The following is a 20,969-nucleotide window of genomic DNA, read 5'->3' as shown; positions in this document are numbered from 1 at the left end:
AGCAAAGGAAGTAAGTAAACCCTTAGCCATAATTATGAGAGCTTCCTTGGACTCAGGGGAGGTACCCACGGACTGGAGATGTGCAAATGTGACCCCAATTCACAAAGGGGGATCAAAGGCTGACACAAGTAATTATAGACCTGTGAGTTTAACTTCTGTTCCCGGAAAATTAATGGAGGCACTGGTTAAAGAAGCACTGCAGGATCATCTAGACAAGACTTCAGTTATAGCTAGGACACAGCATGGTTTTGTTAAGGGTAAGTCTTGCCTGACCAATTTGATTGGATACTATGATGCAGTCACAAAAGAACTGGATGCAGGGAATAACTTTGATATTATATACTTGGATCTTAGAAAGGCTTTTGATACTGTTGCACATGGAAGACTGCTGCACAAATTGGAGCAGTGTGGCATTGGAGGCAAATTGCTGCTATGGATAAAGGGGTGGTTGAGGGGGAGAAGACAGAGAGTGGTAATCAATGGACACTGCTCATTGTGGACTAATGTTATTAGTGCAGTCCCTCAGGGTTCAGTATTGGGTCCTTTATTGTTTTCTGTATTTATAAATGATATCGATGATGTTATATCACGCTTAATGTCCAAGTTTGCAGACGATACGAAGGTTGGCAGGGTTGTCAAGGACACTACTGACACTATGCTACTGCAACAGGATTTGGAAAGGTTGAGCAGATGGGCTTCGAGGTGGCAAATGAAGTTTAACATTGACAAATGTAAAGTACTACATATGGGAAACAGCAACCCCAGAGCAACGTATCAACTCTGTGGTACTACACTGACAGTGGTAGAGAATGAAAGGGACCTGGGGGTGGTTGTGCAGGCAGATATGAAGTTCTCTGAGCAGTGCAGACGGGCTGCAAGAGTAGCTCATGGTGTATTGTCAATGATATATAGGAATTTTTCTAGCAGGGATAAGGAGGTGATTATTCCCTTGTATAAAGCAATGGTCAGGCCACACCTAGAGTACTGTATACAGGCCTGGAGGCCTCATTTCAAGAAGGATGTAGAGCTGCTGGAACGAGTACAGAGAAGGGCAACTAGATTGGTGAATGGGACAAAGGGGTGCTCTTACGAAGAAAGGCTTAAGTTTTGCGAATTACAGTGTCTGGAAACTAGGCACCAGCGAGGTGATCTGACAGAGGTGTACAAAGCCTTGAATGGTTTGAGCATGCTCAATGCTGATGGGATTCTTCCTCTTGCTCAGAATAATCACCTGAGAGGGCATAAATTCAAATTGAGGAAAGACAGATGTAGGATAGATGTGCGGAAATTTGCCTTTAGCCAGCGGGTGGTTGGTAGGTGGAACAGACTTCCATCCCTTGTCGTGGAAGTTGATAGCCTAAACAAGTTTAACGCTCAGCTGGACAGGTATTTCGAACGAACAGTGGGGTGAAGTGGAAGTGGTTATTTTTATTTATGTTACATTCTATTTTTTTTTTTGGCTGATGCTGCATAAGCTTGCTTTCTTGCATCAAATGCCTCTACTAATGCTAATGCTAATGCTATTTTGGTACCCACACTGAAATAATTACTCTACTTCTTTACAAATTTTCATTAGCAGAGGCATATGATGCAAGAAAGCAAACTTATACAGCATCAGCCCAAAAAAAAAAAAAAAAAACCCCTACCCCTTTCACTCATCTATTCATTCCAAATGTTTGTCTAGTTCTGCCTTGAATCTATTTAAGCTATCAACTTCTACAATGACAAATGGAAGTTTGTTCCAGAAATCAACTACCCACTAGCTAAAGGCAAATTTCCACACATCTATTCTACAACTGTCTTTCCTCAATTTGAATTTATGTCCTCTTAGGTGATTAATCCAGGCAACAGGAAGAATCCCATCAGCATTGAACTTGCTCAAACCATTCAAGGCCGTATACACCTCAATAAGATCACCTCGTAGATGCCTGGTCTCCAGACAATGTAATTTGCATAATTTAAGCCTTTCTTCGTAAGATAAAACCCTTTGTTCCCTCTGTACTCATTCCAGAAACTCTACATTCTTCCTAAAATGATGCCTCTAGACCTGTATACAGTACTTGTGTGGTCATTGCCTTATACAAGGGGATAATCACCTCGATATCCCTGCTAGAACTATTCCTGTGTATCATTTACAAGACACCATGAGCTACTCTTGCAGACTGTCTGCACTGCTCAGAAAACTTCATATCTGACTGCACAATTACCCCCAGGTCCTTTTCATTCTCCATCACCCTGAGTGTAGTATCACACAGTTGATATGTTACTCTCGAGTTACTGCTACGCATAAGCAGTTACACTTGTTAATGTTAAACATCAGTTGCTGCCTTTCAGCTCATCTGCTCAACTTTTCTAGATCCTGTTGCAGTAGTGTGTTGTCATTAACAACCTGGTCAACCTTTGTATCGTCTGCAAACTTAGACATTAAGTCTGATATACCTTCATCAATATCATTAATAAATATAGAAAACAACAATGGACCCAACCCTGAACCTTGGGGGACTCCACTAATAACATTAGTCCATGAAGAGAAGTGTCCACTGATTATCACTCTGTCTTCTCCCACTCAACCACCCTTTTATCCATTGTAATAACTTGCCATACTGCTCCAATTTGTAGAGTAGTCTCCCATGTGTGACAGTATCAAAAGCTTTCCTAAAATCCAAGTCTCATCATCAGTCATTTTCAATCCACTGCAGGATGAGGTCCTCTCCAGCAACTTCCCAGTTTCCTCTGTTTTGTGCACTGGCCATCCATTTACTACCCATGAACATGTGAATTTCATCTGTCCATCTCTGCCACTGTCTTTCAGGTTTTCTTCTAGTTTTTTTTCCTTTTTGGGAACCATTTTTTTTTTCTTAGTCCATCTGTCAATCATGTCTTCGAGCTATGTGTCCTGCCCAAGACCATTTTAGTTCTACAGTTTTGAGAAGAACGTTCTTTACTTGAGTTTCCTGCCTAATCCATGTGTTTCTCTTCTTATCTAACAGTCTGATTCCTAATATACAGGGGCTCCACAACTTACGTAAGGGTTGCAATCAGCGGAACACTACATTATTATTAATAATAAGTCAGAATTTCCCCATGCTTGTGCAGCACTTGCACAGTTGCGAGTGCTTGAGCAGGACTCGCAACTGTGCTCGCTGAATTGATTGAATCAAAAAAGAAATGTTCGATGAACATGTAAATAGAATTATTTATTGTATTTATTCAATTTTTTATCTCATGCACCGGAAAAATTACAAAAGCGTGCAATTTAAAAAAAATTTCAAAATTATAAAATTACAAAAAAAGAGAGAAGAGACAGGCATAACGTCAGTAAGATTTATCTGTCGAGCAGCATTTCCAGAATCAATGTCTTCAGTTGATAAGTATGCCACTGCAGAGGTTGAGGGCTGTGAAGATTTAGAAGGGGTCCGCCACTCAACCTTACGAAAGAACATATTAATGGATGACTTGACGGTGGCATTTTTCTTTTCATTGTAGATTTCTTTGTAGCAAGCAAGAATATCATTCACCCCCTCTTAACACTGTTAATTTTTAAGAATTGTTCACCATCAGGATCCATCTTCTCAAACCTCGCCATTGCCAATGTAATTTCATGAAATGCCACTGCCATCTTTCTGGTGATGAAGTGACTCGGCTCCTCATTTGGTTCATCCTGATGCTTTGTCAGTATTTTCTTCTTTCACCATCACTGCCTGCAAGTCAATAAGTTCTTCGTTAGATAATTCCTTCTCTTCTTCCTCTATTTCCGCTATTAACATCAACCTCCAATTGAAGTAGCTCTGCAACCTTTACAATCTTATCTGTAACCTCTTCGTATGATTCGTCTTTTTGAAATCCTTCGAAGCTTTTACGTGCTGTGGGCATATTTTCTTCCGTGCGACATTTAAACAACTTTTATTAATTTCTGCCAGGCCTTATTAATGTTTAAAATAACGGGGTAAATATTGTAAGATTTCCAAGTCTCATAATGTAAAATTTTTCTCACCGTCTACTGCAGACAATGCCTGAGGAAATGTTGTGCATAAATAGTATGCTTTTAAATTCAAAATAACATCCTGATACATAGGTTGGATGAGTGAAGTTGTGTTTGGTGGTAGAAATATGACTCTCACCTTTGAATTGAAATCATCTAGATGCATAGGATGTCCAGGAGAATTATCTAATAGAAGCAAAATCTTCAAAGGAACATCGTTGTCTTTACAATATTTTTCAACCTTGGGAATGAAGCAACATTTAGACCAATCCTCAAAGAGAAATACTGTTATCCGTGCTCTATGGTTCGATCGGAAATGCACGGTAGGGTGGCTTTATTGATGCCCTTTAATGCACAAGGATTTCCAGAATGGTACACAAGCACAGTGGTTTTAATCTGTAATCTCCCATTGTATTAGTCCCAAGCAAGAGCGTGGCCCTATCTTTCGAAGCCTTGAAACCTGGCATTGTATTTTCCTCTTTGGCAATGTATGTTTGATCTGACATTTTTTTCCAATATAGAGCAGTCTCGTCGATGTTAAAAATTTGCTGCACGTTGAACAGCTGCATTCATCAATAATTTTTTCCAACACATTACAAAATTTCTCTGCAGCTGCAAAATTGGCACTGGCGACTTCACTGCATACTTTAATGTTTTGGAAACCAGTGCCATGCTTGAACCTATTAAACCACCAGTTGCTTGCCATGAACTTGGGTTGGGTTCACCATACTTATCCTTAATATCTTTATAAATACTTGTTGCTTTCACTTGAATGGTCATTAGACCATTCAGGGGCACTCGCTTCTGAATCTGATTTTCCATCGATATTATTAACAGCTGTTCCATCTTTGATATAGCACCTGAATGCTGTTTTGTGATTTTTGTGATCACTGTTAATCTTAAGTGCGTTGATCCTTTGACATGTTATTTTATACGTGCATTGTCTTTTAAAATAGTATTTACCATTGAAACAGTGAGACCTAATTCCCTTGCAATAGATGACAAACTCTGTCCTGCTTTGTGCTTCTTAATCATTTTCATCTTCATTTCTAAATCAATTTTGTTTCGTTTCCTGGCACTATCACCACTTGCACATTTTGTTGGTCGCTTTCCCTTCATCATTGTAATACGTAAATAGGATCGAAGAGAAGTTTCTGAAAATTTGTTCTTATGTGATTGAAGATTTCAGTGAAGGGGAAAACATTTCACCATAATAGCGTAAAAACCCACAGTTGCAGTTATCGGTATTATTGAAATGCCATAAGATCGAGTTTACTAGAGTTTTTCCCCTTTTGTTTTATGGTAGTGACCTTCAGAAATGTGTTTTAGAAAAACATCACAAAGGCATTAAAAATTGATTCTTATAATGGAACATGATAATGATGAAATGGTAGTGCAATTTCCATTATAAAAATGACCTTTTAGAGAGATAAATAGCTTAGTAATATAGCAAAATTTTAAACTTCCCAAGGACTTGGAACGAATTACAAAAAAAAAAAAAAAAAAAAACCCCCAAATGAGTTATTGGGTTCATATTACGATATTTCATTATACCTCCATTTATTCCTACGGGATGCAAAATACGTTTCCGCGATCGATTTTTTTAAGTTTGCACCGGCCGGAAAAAACACGTAAAGTTGAATTTCCGTAAGTCGAGTATTACGTAAGTCAGAGTTCCTGTAATTCGTTGTGTGGTTTTCAGCTTCTCTTCCATTCTTTTCATGGGTGCCCAAGTTTCACTTCCAAAAGTCATAGTGGGAAGTATACATTGGTTTATTATTTTACATTTCAGACAATTTGGGATATTGCTCCTCAGTATGTGGCTATAATTCCTGAATGCTATCCATCCAAAATTTATTCTTCTCTTGACATCTAGTGATTTATCATTATTACAGCTAATTATTTGTCCCAGATAAGTATATGAATCCACCTTTTCAATCACTGCTCCTTAAATGATTATATCCCTTTTTGTGGCATGGAGATGTGTCTCTTTGTTGAACTCCTTTCTCAATTTTAAATTTGCTACTGTCTTTGTCTAGTCTAATGAAGGAAGTAGCATTCTCATATATTTTCTTCAAAATCATACCTGTTCAATCATTACTTTTGTTTTAGTCATATTCATCTTTAGTCTGAAATCCTTACTAACTCTACATAACTGATTAAGATTTTCCTCTAATTCTTTGGGGGTCATGGCTTATGATTACAATATCACCTGCAAATCTTAATCGGTTTAGGTACTCTCCATTCACATTGACTCCTTTCTGCAACCAGTCTAACCTTCTGAAAGCTTCCTCAAGGTCAGCAGTAAACAACTTTGGAGATGTGTCTCTTTGTTGAACTCCTTTCTCAATTTTAAATTTGCTAGTTTTTGTCTAGTCTAATAAAGGAGGTAGCGTTCTCATATATTTTCTTCAAAATCATAATATATGGGGTATCTATGCCTTGTCTTTCCAGTGCCTGAAACATTGCCTTATGCTGTATGGAGTCAAATGCCTTTTCATAATGCATAAATGCCAGAAATAATGGTGTTTTATATTCATTTGCTTTCTCCATTAGCTGTGATATTACGTGATGAGAATCCTGTCCTAAAGCCAGCTTGCTCTTTTGGTTGATTCTCATCAAGTATTCTTTCTAATCTGTTAGTAATGACTCTTGTGAACAACCGTAGATGTGGGATAACAAGCTAATTGGTCTACAGTTTCCAATTTCTGATTTATCTCCTTTCTCATGCAGCAAAACTATGATTGCATTATTCCACTCCTTAGGCATCCCGCCTTTTCCAAAGAGTCTTGCCAGTTTCTGTGTCATGTCTCCTCCTCCTCCTCCCAATTTTAAAAACTCTATAGTAACTTCATCTTCCCCCAGGGCTTTCTGATTATTCATTTTCTTCAATGAATGTTCTACTTCATCAGGAAGGATATCGGGTATGTAGTGTGTGTTGTGATCCATCTTTCCCACTCCTTGTATAATTCTCTATAATAGTCTTCTGCTATTTGAATTATGTCTTCTCTGCTATTTATAAGTACACCATCGCTATTCTTCAGTTTCAGCATCATTTGCCTTTCTGTATTACTTCTCGTGTCCTTTGTTTTCCCTTAATGCTTGTTCTACTTTTCTTGTCTTAAATCTTCTTATGTCCTCTCTGAGTTGCTTTCTAATGGCTTTGCATAACTCAGTACAGCAGGCCCCCGTTATAACGCGGTTTGCTTTACCCTGATTCGCTATAACGCTGTTCTTATATTATAACCCGTATCTGACTATAACGCTGTCACAGATCACTATAACGCTCTTTTACAGATTGCATTTTTGGCTTATTTAACGAAATCGTTTCATTTGATGGAGTCGATAGCTTGAAAATGAATAGCAAAACAGCATTAAAACGTTTCCCACGCCGACTTGAGGAATTTTCCCACGCTCAGTGAAATTTTCTCGCACGCTAATTTAATTGCAGTACAGTGACTTGTTACGTAGTTCCAAGATCAACATTTTAAAAAAATGATCAAATATATTGCTTGTAATATTTGGGTTATATGCATTTATCCGAAGTCTAGTCATCACTCAGTACAGTATTAGACATCGTGCATAACGGAAAGTTTACTTGAACATTGTATCATAATTAATTCAACCAACGCGGTTATATTTTCGAAGATCTAATAATGACCGACAGGAATGAAAAAGCAACAACGTCTGGGCGCAGTACGAAGACTATAAATGTAAGAAAAAGACTGAATTTGAAAATTAAATTAGACGTTTTGAAGCGAATCGATTCCGGTCAACGACAAGTGGATGTGTGCCATAATTTAGGACTTGCAAGTTTAACTGTAAGAACAATTATAAAAAATTAATTTTATCAGCGGGAAAGATAGCTGTTCCACTGCAAGCAACTAGGACTAGGCCGGCTATTAGGATTGAAATGGAAAGACTAATTTTATTGAAGATAATATTCCAATGCAGAAGTCAGTTAAGTTAAATATTAAAAAAAAAAAAAAGAGAGAGAGAGAGAAAGAGATTAGCCAATATGATGATCTGAAGAAAACTCGCCTAAAAAAAAAAAAAAAAAAAAAATGTGGAACCATTTAAAACTGGTAAGGGCTGGTAGAATATATTTAAAATCCAGGGAGAAGCCGCTAGTGCAGATCAAGGAGCCGAAACTTTCAAAAAAGAACTTGTTAAAATTATTGAAGAGGGGTATTATGTGTTATACTTCTCAACAAGTTTTTAACATAGATGAAGCGGGACTTTTGTGGAAACGAATGCCTAAAAGAAGTTTCATATTGAAAGAACAAAAAATATGCCAAATTTCAAAGTGGCGAAGGATCAGTTGACTTTATTGTTGGGTGGTAACGCTGCGGGCCATTTAAAATTAATACCCCTTTTAGTTTATTTGGAAGAGGGCCAAAGTTCAACTCAAAATCCACACATTTTTCATGATTAAATTCATCCATTAAATTAAATCAATTATTTTCATTATTTTAATTGGAATTTTAAGTTTACTTTTGATACGCAAGTAGTTACCACATAATTATACGTATGTAATGCAAAATATTTTATATGTGCAAATATTTGAATATTAAATATTTTGACCGACATTTGTGCATCTTTTCATTACCGTTTATTGTTGATTAGGAAATATCCTATGGCACCGACCGCAGCTCACAAATACATATGTTACCTTATGGGAAAGCGGCGCTCGCTTAGCGCGGATTCACGTAGCGCTCTGTTTTTCCGGAACGAATGATCAGCGTTAAGCGGGGGTCACCTGTATACTCAATTTTATCCTTGTCAGTGTTTATCTTGTTCTTCTTTTTTCATCTTTGATTCATCATGACAAGTGTTTCTTGACTAATTTTTTCTTCTTTGGATTTCTTTTTACATATAGGTTTCTTGGGCTTTATCACTTTCAGAAAGTTGTATTATTACTCATTGATATCTTGGTCCCAACAGTCTGCAGAAGCTCAAACTTGTTCTTAAGTTCAGTATACACTGCTTTTTCTCCTCTTCTGTTATCTCAAAGAACTTTGTATTATTTACTCGTCAGTTTTTTCCTTTCTTTTCTTACATCTATATCAAGTGTTCATCTTACCATTCTGTAATCACTTCCAACATTTACCTTGTTCAGGACAGTAACGTCATTCACGATATATCTTCTGTCAGTGAGGATGAAGTCGATTTCATTAGTGTTAATTCATTAGTGAACAGAAAGTGGACATGGCTCTTCCATGTCCACTTTCTGTTCACCCTTTTCTTGAAAAAAGCGTTCATTACTGACAGTCCTCGAGATTCCGCAAATTCCACAAGTCTTTCACCAATTCCGAAATTTCCTATAGTTCCCCTTTCAGTGCTGTTTTGTCTCTTTCCAACCATAGCATCAAAGTCCCCCATAACGATATTGTAGTGGATTTTCTGTCATCTAGAAGACTCTCAATTTCGGTGTACATTTCTTCAACCTCTTCATCATCATTGCTTGATGTTGGTGCATAAATTATTATAACCTTTAGCTTGTACCTCTTAGAAATCCTGAGTAGTAGTCTTGACATCCTTGGTGATGTACTTTTGAATTACAAAATGTTTTTTTTTTTTTATATCTTTATGGACCAGAAAGCCAACTCCACCTTCGCTCCTTCCACTGTTTCCATTGGTGTACAGCAGATTTCCACTTGATAAACTTATAAAAGTGATTCATTTCTTCTTCTTGTTTCAGCCAAATCAAAATCCAAGTACATGATATCAAAATTATTCTTTTCATCCAGTTCCTTTGTGATCACATCATACTAACCAATAAAATCGGTCAGACAAAACTTTCCCTAAACAAATCCATGTGTCTGAACTATAACTCAAGTCTCGTCCAGATGATCATGCAGTGCTCCTTTGACCAGTGTCTCCATTAATTTCCCTCAACAGAAGTTAAACTAACAGGTCTGTAATTACTTGTGTCACCCTTTGATTCTCCTTTGTGATTTCAAGTCCATGGGTACTTCCCCTGAGTCCAAGGAAAATCTGATAATTATGGCTGTGGGTTTGCTTATGTCCTTTGCTGCCTCCTTTAATATAAATGGATAGATCCCATCCACCACAGGTACCTTTCTTATGTTTATCTTCAGCAGTTTCTGCTCCACTTTGCTCTAAGTTATTACAAAATCATTCAGCTCACTGCCAGAGTTTAATACAGTTCTGGCATTCCTATCCCTGAATAACTCCTTGTGTGTAAATGTAGATGCAAAATACTCATTCAGTTTGTTAGCTACCTGAGCAGGATCATCAACTGTTGAACCATCAATATCAAGTGGACCAATCTGATTCATTCCCTTCCTTCTACAGTTTACATAAGTAAAGAACTCTTTGCTGTTTTTCTTTGCATCCTTTGGCAAAGATTTCTCGTAATCTGCCTTTGCCTGCCTAATATCTTTTGTGACTTGATTACAGACCAGCTTATATCTACCATAGGCTTTTGTGTCACCTGTTAATTTATATGTATCCCATGCATTTTTCTTCTCTTCCGCATGTATCATTAATTCATCTGACATTCATTTAAGCCTAAACCTTGAACAATATTTCTTAGTTGGCATGAAAAGTCTACTGGCTTCCAAGATTAATTCTTTGAAGTTCCATTTAGAATTTTCTGTTAGTAACATCGTCAGTTGATCCCACTGTAGAATTTAAAAACTGTCTCAGATCACCGTAGTCACCTTTACAAAAGCGAAACCCTTCCCTTTACCCCTAACGGTAGTTACCTCTATGAGCAAATCGCACATCACTGGAAGGACAATAGTGTCCTCAGACTGCATAACAAAAAAACAAAAAAAACAAAAAAAAAAAACCCCCAGGAGAATAGCAAATCTTTTCTTAAATTATTCGATCTTATTTTTCAGAAAAAATTGGCCATCAATATTAAAAAAAAAAAACTAATGAGGTATTACATAAAATAGAATTATTAATAAAGATACGAAAAATGGGAACATAATGAGGTAGCTTTAGGAATTCCTACACTTATTTAAAAGTTGCTGAAGTATTAGGATGACCGGATATCAGTTGCTATTTTACGTTCCTTACATTCCAAGTTAAAGAGGCTTTATTGTATATGATTAATATATTCAAAATTGATAGCGTTGATACTCACCTAAGCTTGCAAACCTTTCACTAAACTCAAACCACCCAGCAAATCCTCGGTTTTCTGTATCAGCTGTTCTCTGAAGTGTTATGAACTGGACAAAAAGATTTTCACTAGAAGAATATACCATAAGATTACGTTGTTGTCCACAGTATGTTCCAATAAGAGCACCATCAACAGACGAACCATCGAAAACTTTCACATAATCAAATGGGCAGCTAAAGAAATCAAACATTCTGATTATACATATATGTTTAATATGCTAAATATATGTTTATTTTTATTATAACTTATTAAGTTATATATTTTACAATTTATTTTCAAAAAGAAAAACACACTTGCCCTAATTGCAAAATTTTATATTTTATTTTAATACTTCAGTTAAAACCTAGAGAAACCCCTTAAGATGTTTATAACTAAAAGAGAGAGATGTCATTTTTGAGTACAAATACAGTAAAGTGCTACAAATTAAAAGAACACATGTACTATTAATTAAAAGGGTAAAAAAATTAACACAACCACAAAAAACATATACACACGTTAGTCCACTATAGTCAAACTATTGTTTTAAAATGTACTAGTTTACAACAATAGTTTTATTAAAGTAAAGGATGTGATTAACTGAGATTACACTAAGGTATTTAAACAATGAGTGTTGACAAGTGCAGTGCCACCAATTTTGTTCTGGTTTAGTTTAGCTTGGTACTTGTGTTTCTCCAAGTTTGAGAGGAGGGTTTCTGGCATTAGAGAAAGAAAAATCAGAAATGCTTTACATCTCACTTTAAATTTCAATTTTCTTGTTTTTTTTCTCATTACACAATTAAAGCAGTTCTCTTTCCATTATGTAGTGAATATTGATTTAACATATTACATTATTCAAAACAAGGTGCTTATTATTATTTTTTTTCCAATTCATAGTACACCAAGATCCCATTAGAATAAACTTCTAGAGGGTGTGAATTCTTTTGCTGTATCTTACCAAATGGGTTACATTGTGCCATTCATAATTTTCAAAAAAAGTTTTTCTTTTGTTGTAAACTGATGTTTTTTTAAAGCCTATATCATTCAAATGAGATTTACAAAGAACTAATAATAAAGGAAATTGGCTGAAACCTAGAAATCTTTTCTTTATAGTGAAATACTTGTTAAAAGAATACACATTGCACAGAGGCGGATTTAACGGCGGGCGCGCGCCCTGGGCCCACGCAAAACCCCAACAAATTAGTTCAACATATTAGTTCAACTAATAGTTGAACTACTATGTTCAACTATTAGTTCAAAACTTTGTGATTATTATTATGCTATTATTAATTACATTATACATATATTATATTCAAATTTTATTGGAAATAAAACATTAATAGTACATAATATTTTTTATTTATTTAAAAAAATGGTTAACATGTATTTTTATTTTCCCCGTCTCTCTCTTTTTTTTTAAGGGGCCCAATATTTTCTTCTGCACCTGGGGCCTCAACCGACCTTAAACCGCTCCTGACATTGCAACAGCATTTTATTCTATATACTTTCAGTTTTTTGTATGTCTGAAACATCAATTGCTATTCTGTTTTACTATGAAGTGTATTTCGATTAAAACAACTAAAAAAATAAATAAATAAAAAATAATACAGGCAACTCTCGGTTTATGAGCGAGTTCCATTCCAAGACTGTTCATTATACGTTTTTTAATTATGTGTATCTTGCATTCCTGAGCTTTTATGATATATAGATCGTATAAGTTAGCAGCCATTTTAAAGCATTAAGACCATGTACTAAATATTGAATGGCCTATACAATACGTTTTATTATAATGTATGTATGCATTAGCAAAGGCACATGATGCAAGAAATCAAGCTCATATAGCATCAGCCAAAAAAAAAAAAAAACCTTCTAATTTCACCCATCCACTCGCTCCAAATGTTTGTCTAGTTCTGCCTGAATCTATTTAAGCTCTCAATTTCTACAACGACAGATGGAAGTTTGTTCCAGCAATCAACCACACGCTGGCAAAAGGCAAACTTCCGCACATCTATCCTACAACCGTCTTTCCTCAATTTGAATTCATGCCGTCTCAGGTGCTTATTCGAGAAAGAGGAAGAATTCCATCAGCATTGAGCATGCTCACACCATTCAAGGCCTTATACACCTCAATCAGATCACCTCGCAGGTGCCTAATCTCCAGACACTGTAATTTGCAAAACTTAAGCTTTTCTTCGTAAGCGCATTCCTTTGTTCCATTCACTAATCTTGTTGCCCTTCTCTGTACTTGTTCCAGCAGCTCTACATGCTTCTTAAAATGAGGCCTCCAGACCTGTATACAGTACTCAAGGTGTTGCCTGACCGTTGCCTTATACAAGGGGATAATCACCTTCTTATCCCTGCTAGAAAAATTCCTGTATATCATTGACAAGACACCATAAGCTACTCTTACAGACCGTCAGCACTGCTCAGAAAACTTCATATCTGAATTGTTACTCCTGGTTAGAACGAGAACAAGTATAGAAATTTTTATTTCTAATTGGCAGTTAAAAGAAGATAATGCATATTTGTGAAACTATCAAATGATAGTTTCTCAAATATACTGATTGCAGTTTTCCATACATTGTGCTTGCAACCAGAAGAAAATTCTGGTGAGAAATGTGTCACAAATCATTCTGAGCACAGTCTTCAAAAAACCTCTTTGTATTTATGTGATGTTTCAAGGTATGATTTAGTTATGGTATTAGTTTATTTTAATCAGTGTAAAATTGTGCAGATAATTAATCAAGTTTTAGCCACTAAATCCTGAAGTTATTTAATGCTTGATTTACATGGAAAATATTAGTCTTATCTAATATTGTTATTCTTTTAATAGACAATGGATGCACATATGGATGCACACCTACTTAATAATGCTATGAAGATCACAGGTAAGCTGTATGTTTCCCACATTCATGTCTCAGCATCATGTATGACACTTGTGTTATACATGATGCTGAGTTATGACTTTATAACATCAGTTTGGTAAAAGGTAGATAAGATCTACCTTTTACTGAACTGATGTTATTCAGTCATAATACTGCATAAACAGTTCATTTCTCAGTGTGGGTTATTATTTCTAAAAGACATAATAAGTGGGATCATGTCTTGTAAAAATAATGAAAAAAAATTGCATGTTTTAAACTGTTTAACCATAAGACCTACCTGTCTGTTGACCTTGAAGGTTGTTGTTTGAAAAAAAAATATATATTTTATTAAGAATGTATTTAAATATTTTGGTGATGCTTTTGTCTTGTTCAATCAACAAATTTCTGACACGCTTAGTATATAACAATTTCTACCAAGAACTTTTCATTCTGATCTGTGATAGACAGAAAGGGAAAAATGTTTTAACATACTGCAAAGTGTAGCACTAGGCTTAAATAAAGGGTATGAAATATATTCAAATATCATGGTAATATAATGACGTGAATTGAAAGACAAAGACAATGGGTTCTCAGATATGCAACATACTAGTATTTTAACTGAAATCTTATACTGTTAAATACAGCAGACTCTCGATTTACCGGGATCGGATTAACCGGGACACTTCAAGATTCCAAATAAATATATATAAAAAAAAAAAAAAAAAAAAAAAAAAAACCAACCAGAAATCATAAAATTCAAGTAATAAATAGAATTGTATAAACACATGTTTTGCAAGTGACAAGCGGCATTATAAGTCGTCATTGGGAGATTAGTGTACCTATTATCTTGCAACCCCCGCTGTCTTCACACCCACCGCTTGAACAAAAGACAAAAAAAAAAAAAAAGAGAACAAATGTTTAGTTTGTTTTAATGTGTTGCATCGGTTTTTGTGTTCCGTTGCACCGCAAAAAGACAAATTTTGTTTTGTCAAGTTTTATTTTATAAATGAAATAAGTAATCAATAATGACAATCACGGCACGCACAAATTGCACAAGTGCGTGCATAACGTGCACGGAATAACAAGCAAAAAAAACAAGGGAAGGAAGAGAAGATTCTTACAATTTATTTATGTTTTTTTGTTTTTTTTTATATGACTGAAGATTTCAGTGAAAGGGACACACATTTCACCATAATAATGTAAAACACACAGAATTCCAGCTATCGGTATTTTTGCAAATGCAATACGATCGAGGTTACAAACCATTTATAATTACAGCTGTCACTTATTCTCTTATAATTAAGAGAATAAGTGACAGCTGTACTAGTAAATCTACCAACGTAAAGGAAAGTGATCGATTTGGATCAGAAAATTAAACTAATAAGGATGTATGAAAAGGGTCAAACATTAACAAGTATCACGCTGAATTCAGATTTATCAATAATAATATAGTAGCAATATGTTATTAGTCATTGCTGAGTTACGTAAAACTCGACGAAGTAAGAAGTCCTGGAACGTATCTCTGGGACTTCTGTATTTTTGGATTAACCATGAGATCGATTATCTGGGATTTGTTTTTTACCATCTATCCCGGAAAATCGCAATAGATGTTCACGATTCATTGCCTTCATTCACCAATGAATTTCAGAAGAATGACCTTTTCTGCAGTTATGAATTCAATAAAAGCATGCTGTTTTAAGTGCATTGACATACCTACTGTACTAGCACTTATTCTAATGGCTACTGGCTGAGTTTTGGCTATGCAATCAATATTCAGCATGGTGTAAGCATAGAGGGCGTTCTGAAGATTCATTTATTTTTTGAATTTTAAAAATATCACAGTTGTTGAAAGAGTTATGAGTCAACAGGCAAAACTTATCAGCCTACTCTCAAAATACTTTTATTTCAGTCATGCATCTAATTGGGTTAAGACACTTTCATGCTTTGTGCTAGTATATGGTTGAAATACTATAATCAGGGATTGTTAAAGCCACATACTGAGGGTGGAATAGATGCAAGTGGCACAAGAATAGGCGTGCCTGAGTTTTCCACAGAGAGGATAAGAGCAATTAACAATCCAAACTTGGAGACTTTTGTTTCCACACCTTTTGGTGCCTGGCACTAGCAAGTGCTAAAATGCCATCTCTGGAGGAAGAGTGAAATGGCATTATGAGTAAATTATTTATCTTTCAGAAAAGTGCCATATTTGTAACATAGTACTTAGGAAACTTGTGGTAACAGCCCCAAAATATAAGATCAATGCTTTTGCAACACCTTTTGTTTTTGTTGCCAGTACTATAAAAAATTGATGTGAATCCCATTATAGAATTGATATTGCACACACTAAATGAAACCTAAAGCAAAAATACTGACTATAATGTATGTGAAATAGGTAATTTTTAATAAGATTTTAAGTTCTTTATTTCCCTGTAATCCCAGCAACAGCTGGGATTACACGGATAAAAGGTTAGAAAAAAATTTGATGGAATCTGCCTGACAGTGAGATAAATAAAAAACTGAGAAAATTTTTAATAGGATTTTAAGTTCTTTATGCTGAACAGAGAATGTGCATTAACAGCTGTTGCTAGGATTACAAGGATAAAAGGGTAGAAAAAAATTTGATGGAATTTTCCTGACAGTGAGATAAATAATAAACTATGTTATACATAGATTTTTAACAGGCAAGAAAGTAAAATTAATGTTATTTTCTATGCTACTGAAGGTAACGGATATGCAAATACAGTCGGTCCTCGTATAACACGTGTTTACATAACACGAATTCGATCATACACGATTTATAAATAGGGGAACGTTATCTTATATAACACAAACCGAATTCACTTATGCACGATTCGCCTTTGTGTTTACAAGAAATGGCAGTCGAACGCGGAATCACCCCAACCGAATGCAACACGATAGGAATGAAGAAGATTCTGAAAATGTATTTATGTGTTTTATATCAGTGAAGGGGAAACACATTTCACCATAATAACGTAAAAACTAACACAATTCCAGCTATCGATATAATCGTAAATACAATTAGATGGAGTTTACTACCAGTTTATAACAGATTCCACCAGCAGAAACGAAACTGGAAATTGTTTTTATTGTTTTATGGTAGTAACCCCCAGAAATGTGCTTTAGTAAAATGAGGGGTGTTAATAGTGTATCTCGGCCTTTACAGTGTTGTTTATTCAGTTGCTATACGCGCGCAGCTTTGTTTATGTGTATTAAGCGTGCCTCCTCGTTTTGTAATTGCGCTTTATTCCCTAAAAATTAGTAAAATACTTAAAAGGTGTTAAAAGGAAGCGTCCTGGCGAGGACACTGCAGGTTCAGAGAGAGAGAAAAAAAAAGCAATATCGATAAACAGAGGCGGACTGGATCAAAAATTATTACCCGGGAAAATTTATAGTGGCCTCGTACTACGGTTTATGGCCAAAATTACACCGGCCTCCGGCCCACCGGGATTTCCCGGGTAAGGCTTATGGCCAGTCCGCCTCTGTTGATAGAGAAAAAATATGAAATTATGAAACGCTTTGAGCGAAATGAAAGACCATGTGATATTGCACGTGCTACAGACCTAAATGAGGCAATGCCGAGAATTACAAAGAATGCAGGGAAAATAAAAACAACTTTCATAGCGGGAACAACTCAAAGTGTAATTAAAATACATTAGATTAAGACACAAGAATTGGAAGAGATGGAACGGCTGTCATCTGTTTGGATAGAAAATCAAACAAAAAACAAGTTTGCTTACGATAGAAGCAAAAGCATTAGCAATATTTTATTACGTAATAGTCTTAATAAAATACGTAAGTATTTTATTACGACTATTTTATTTAATATAATAAATTTTTTATGAATAAAATACGTATTTTGCACGATTTTGCATTGCACGAGGGTTTCTAGGAACACAACTATCGTGCTATACGAGGACAGACTGTAATGGTTGCTACAAGATCCATGTACAATACAAAATCCAAGGACATCATTATTCAGATGAAAATTCCTGAGAGCATTTCGGGTGTAAGTCGGGATGTTCTAAACTGAGATTGGTATTCTAAATTGAGATTGGGAATTTCAGATATGATTGATGGTTTTAATTTGAGATTGGCATATGCCAATCTCAAATTAGAACTTGGTGCATTGCAAGAAGAATTTGATTCACTGAAGAAATGAGTGCTTGCCCTAGAAACAAATGTACTCATGGAGCTCACCAGGGACTCAAGTATCTCGTGACCTGGCAAGTGATGCAACCCCAATTTGTGTTCCAGAAAAGAATAGTCAAGTGCATGCATACTGCTCAAGTTGAAGGTGATCTAGTTTTATTGGGTGATTCTATTGTCAGGAAAACAAGTAACATTTTTTGTAATAAAGATAAGTGGACCAGAACCATGGTCCATTTGCCAGGAGCAGTAATTGATGTTATGAACAGATTGTCAAATTTTAAAGGAAGTAAAGAGGGCATTATTATCCATGTGGGGCATAATGATATTAAACGTACTTGACAAGCTGACCATTTATTGGATAAATATAGGACCATGCTGAAAAAATGTCAAGTTTGGTCAGAATGTGCACGTGCTGTACTTCTGCCAGACACGATAGGAGGGTTTATATGCTGAAAGCCATGTGGATTAACTCAAGACTTGAGAACCTGCAAAGCTCTAGGTGGAAAATTTTTATCAGCATGAAATGCATCTGTAGGTAGAAGGAATCTATTTTGTAGAGATGGTGCTCATTTGAATAAATGTGGTGCAAAGATTTTTACCAGTATCATTGATGATACCTTAAGACTACAGGGAAACTGCTAGTTGAAGGTTTAGGGAGAGACAGGAAATATATATACTGACGTTTATCTGATGATATGGGTCACCACAAGGCTTACACTCACCTCAAGAATTCTTGTTTGTTGCTGCAACAGATGATGTTGGTAAGACGTTGTCCTGAGAGTAGTAACGTTTCAAATGAGTGGGAAGATAGAGCTAGGGAAACAAGGCTAAACAAATGAATCAGTGAAACTGACCAAAATATTTTTTTAAAATAAACTAGATGATTATTATTTATACCAGCATGTGAGAGAAAATACTAGGCATGAGAATATTCTTGATCTCATCATTACTCACGAATCAGATGACATCACAGGGCTTAAAGTACAGCAACCATTGTTAGGTAGTCATCACACAATTGTCATTTCGAAGATGAAGAAAGATGTTGCAGTAGTTAAAGGTAAATGCACAGGTTTTAATTTAAGAAGATGAGACTTTGAAAGTTTAAGGTACAATATGGCATCTCTTAATTCGGCAGCATACATTTGATGGAATAACTTTAAAGCCAAAACCACAGAAGCCATGAATGCAAAACATACCATTAAGAAAATATTGTAGGAGTTGCATGATGAAATGGATGAATGTGGAGCTGGCTGATCAAATAGAGCAGAAAAAGATAGCACAGGATAGTTACAGAGTGAAGAAAAGTACTGAAACCTACAACAGGTAAAAGTTGATCTGTAATAGTACCACAAATAAGGTGATGGAGGCCAAGGCTGCATATGAGAAAGCACTGGCTAGGAGAGCAAAGAACTAAACTCTAACAGGGAGCTTAATTATTTTGTAATAACTGAGAACAAATTGGATGAGAAATTGTTGAAGTTAAACTTAAGAAAGGCAACTAGAGTGAATGGGATTTATCCAGTTATATTAAAGGAGGTGGGAAAGGAAATAAGCAAACCCTAAGCCATAATTATGAGAGCATCCTTGGACTCAAGGGAAATGGATATGTGCAAATGTGTCTTCAATTCACAAAGCGGGATCAAAGGGTGACACGAGCAATTACAGACATGTTAGTTTAGCTTCTGTTCCAGGGAAAAGGCCAAAGTAATAATTCAGACACAGCATGGGTTTGTTAAGGAGAAGTCTTGTCTCACCAATTTGATTGGTTGCTATGATGTGGTCAAAGAGGAACTCGATGCAAAAAATAATTTTGATATCATATACTTGGATTTCATCTTTTGATACTGTTGCACATGGAAGACTGCTGTACAAATTGGAGCAGTGTGGCATTAATGGCAAGTTGCTACAATGGATGAAAGGATGGTTGAGTAGGTGACGACAGAGAGTGGTAATCAATGGACACTGTTCTTCGTGGACTAATGTTATAAGTGGAGTTCCCCAGGGTTCAGCCTTAATGTCAAAGTTTGCAGATAATACAAAGGTTGGCAGGGTTGTTAATGACAGTATGCTACTGCAACAAGATCTAGAAAAGCTGGGCAGATGGGCTGGGAAGTGGCAACTGAAGTTTAACATTGACAAATGCAAAGTACTGCATATGAGTAGAAGTAACTCCCCAGAGAAATGTACCAACTGTGCGGTACTACACTCAGGGTGGAAGAGAAGGGAAAAAATCTGGGGGTAATTGTGTAGTCAGATATGAAGTTTTTTTAGCAGTGCAGACAGGCTAAAAGAGCAGATCATGGGATCTTGTCAATGATATACAGGAATTTTGCTAGTAGGGATAAGGAGGTGATTATCCTTTTGTATAAGGCAATGGTGAGGCCATGCCTTGAGTACCGTATACAGGTCTCAAGGCCTCATTTTTGTAAGGATGAAGAGTTGCTAGAATGAGTACAGAGAACGGCAACAAGATTGGTGAGGGGAATGAAGGAATCCTCTTACCAAGAAAGGCTTAAGTTCTGCAAACTGCAACATTGCAGGGTGGAAGCAAGGCACATGCACAGTGATCTGACTGACGTGTATAACACCTTGAATGGTTTGAGTAGGCTCATGGCTGATGGGATTTTCTTCTTGCACAGATTACAAACCTGAGGGGGGCATAAAATCTAATTGAGGAAAGGCAGTTGGGGAACAGATGCATGGAAATTTCCCTTCAGCCAGGGGGTAGTTGGTTGCTGGAACAAACTTCCATCTCACTCTCTTTGGGAAGTTGATAGCTTAAATAAATTCAAGGAAGAACTGCAAAAATTTCAGAGCAAATGGA

The 20,969-nt window shown here is 36.0% G+C and overlaps 1 protein-coding gene across 1 annotated transcript in view; it reads right to left on the bottom strand.

Annotated features, from left to right (window-relative positions):
- The window catches only part of LOC150083615 (suppressor of lurcher protein 1-like), a 383,165-nt gene that overhangs the window by 266,287 nt on the left and 95,909 nt on the right, over positions 1-20,969 (bottom strand). The window contains exon 5 of the mRNA XM_090378541.1: positions 11,100-11,308. Within this exon, the coding sequence (XP_090234667.1) occupies positions 11,100-11,308 (209 nt within the window). The remainder of the gene's footprint in view (positions 1-11,099; positions 11,309-20,969) is intronic.

Source organism: Mastigoproctus giganteus, chromosome 7 (assembly GCF_048544385.1).
Source record: "Mastigoproctus giganteus isolate SK-2022 chromosome 7, ASM4854438v1, whole genome shotgun sequence".
Classification (NCBI taxonomy): domain Eukaryota; kingdom Metazoa; phylum Arthropoda; class Arachnida; order Uropygi; family Thelyphonidae; genus Mastigoproctus; species Mastigoproctus giganteus.
The sequence above is the reverse complement of the archived record's forward strand: the minus strand, read 5'-3'. Positions and strand labels throughout refer to the sequence as shown.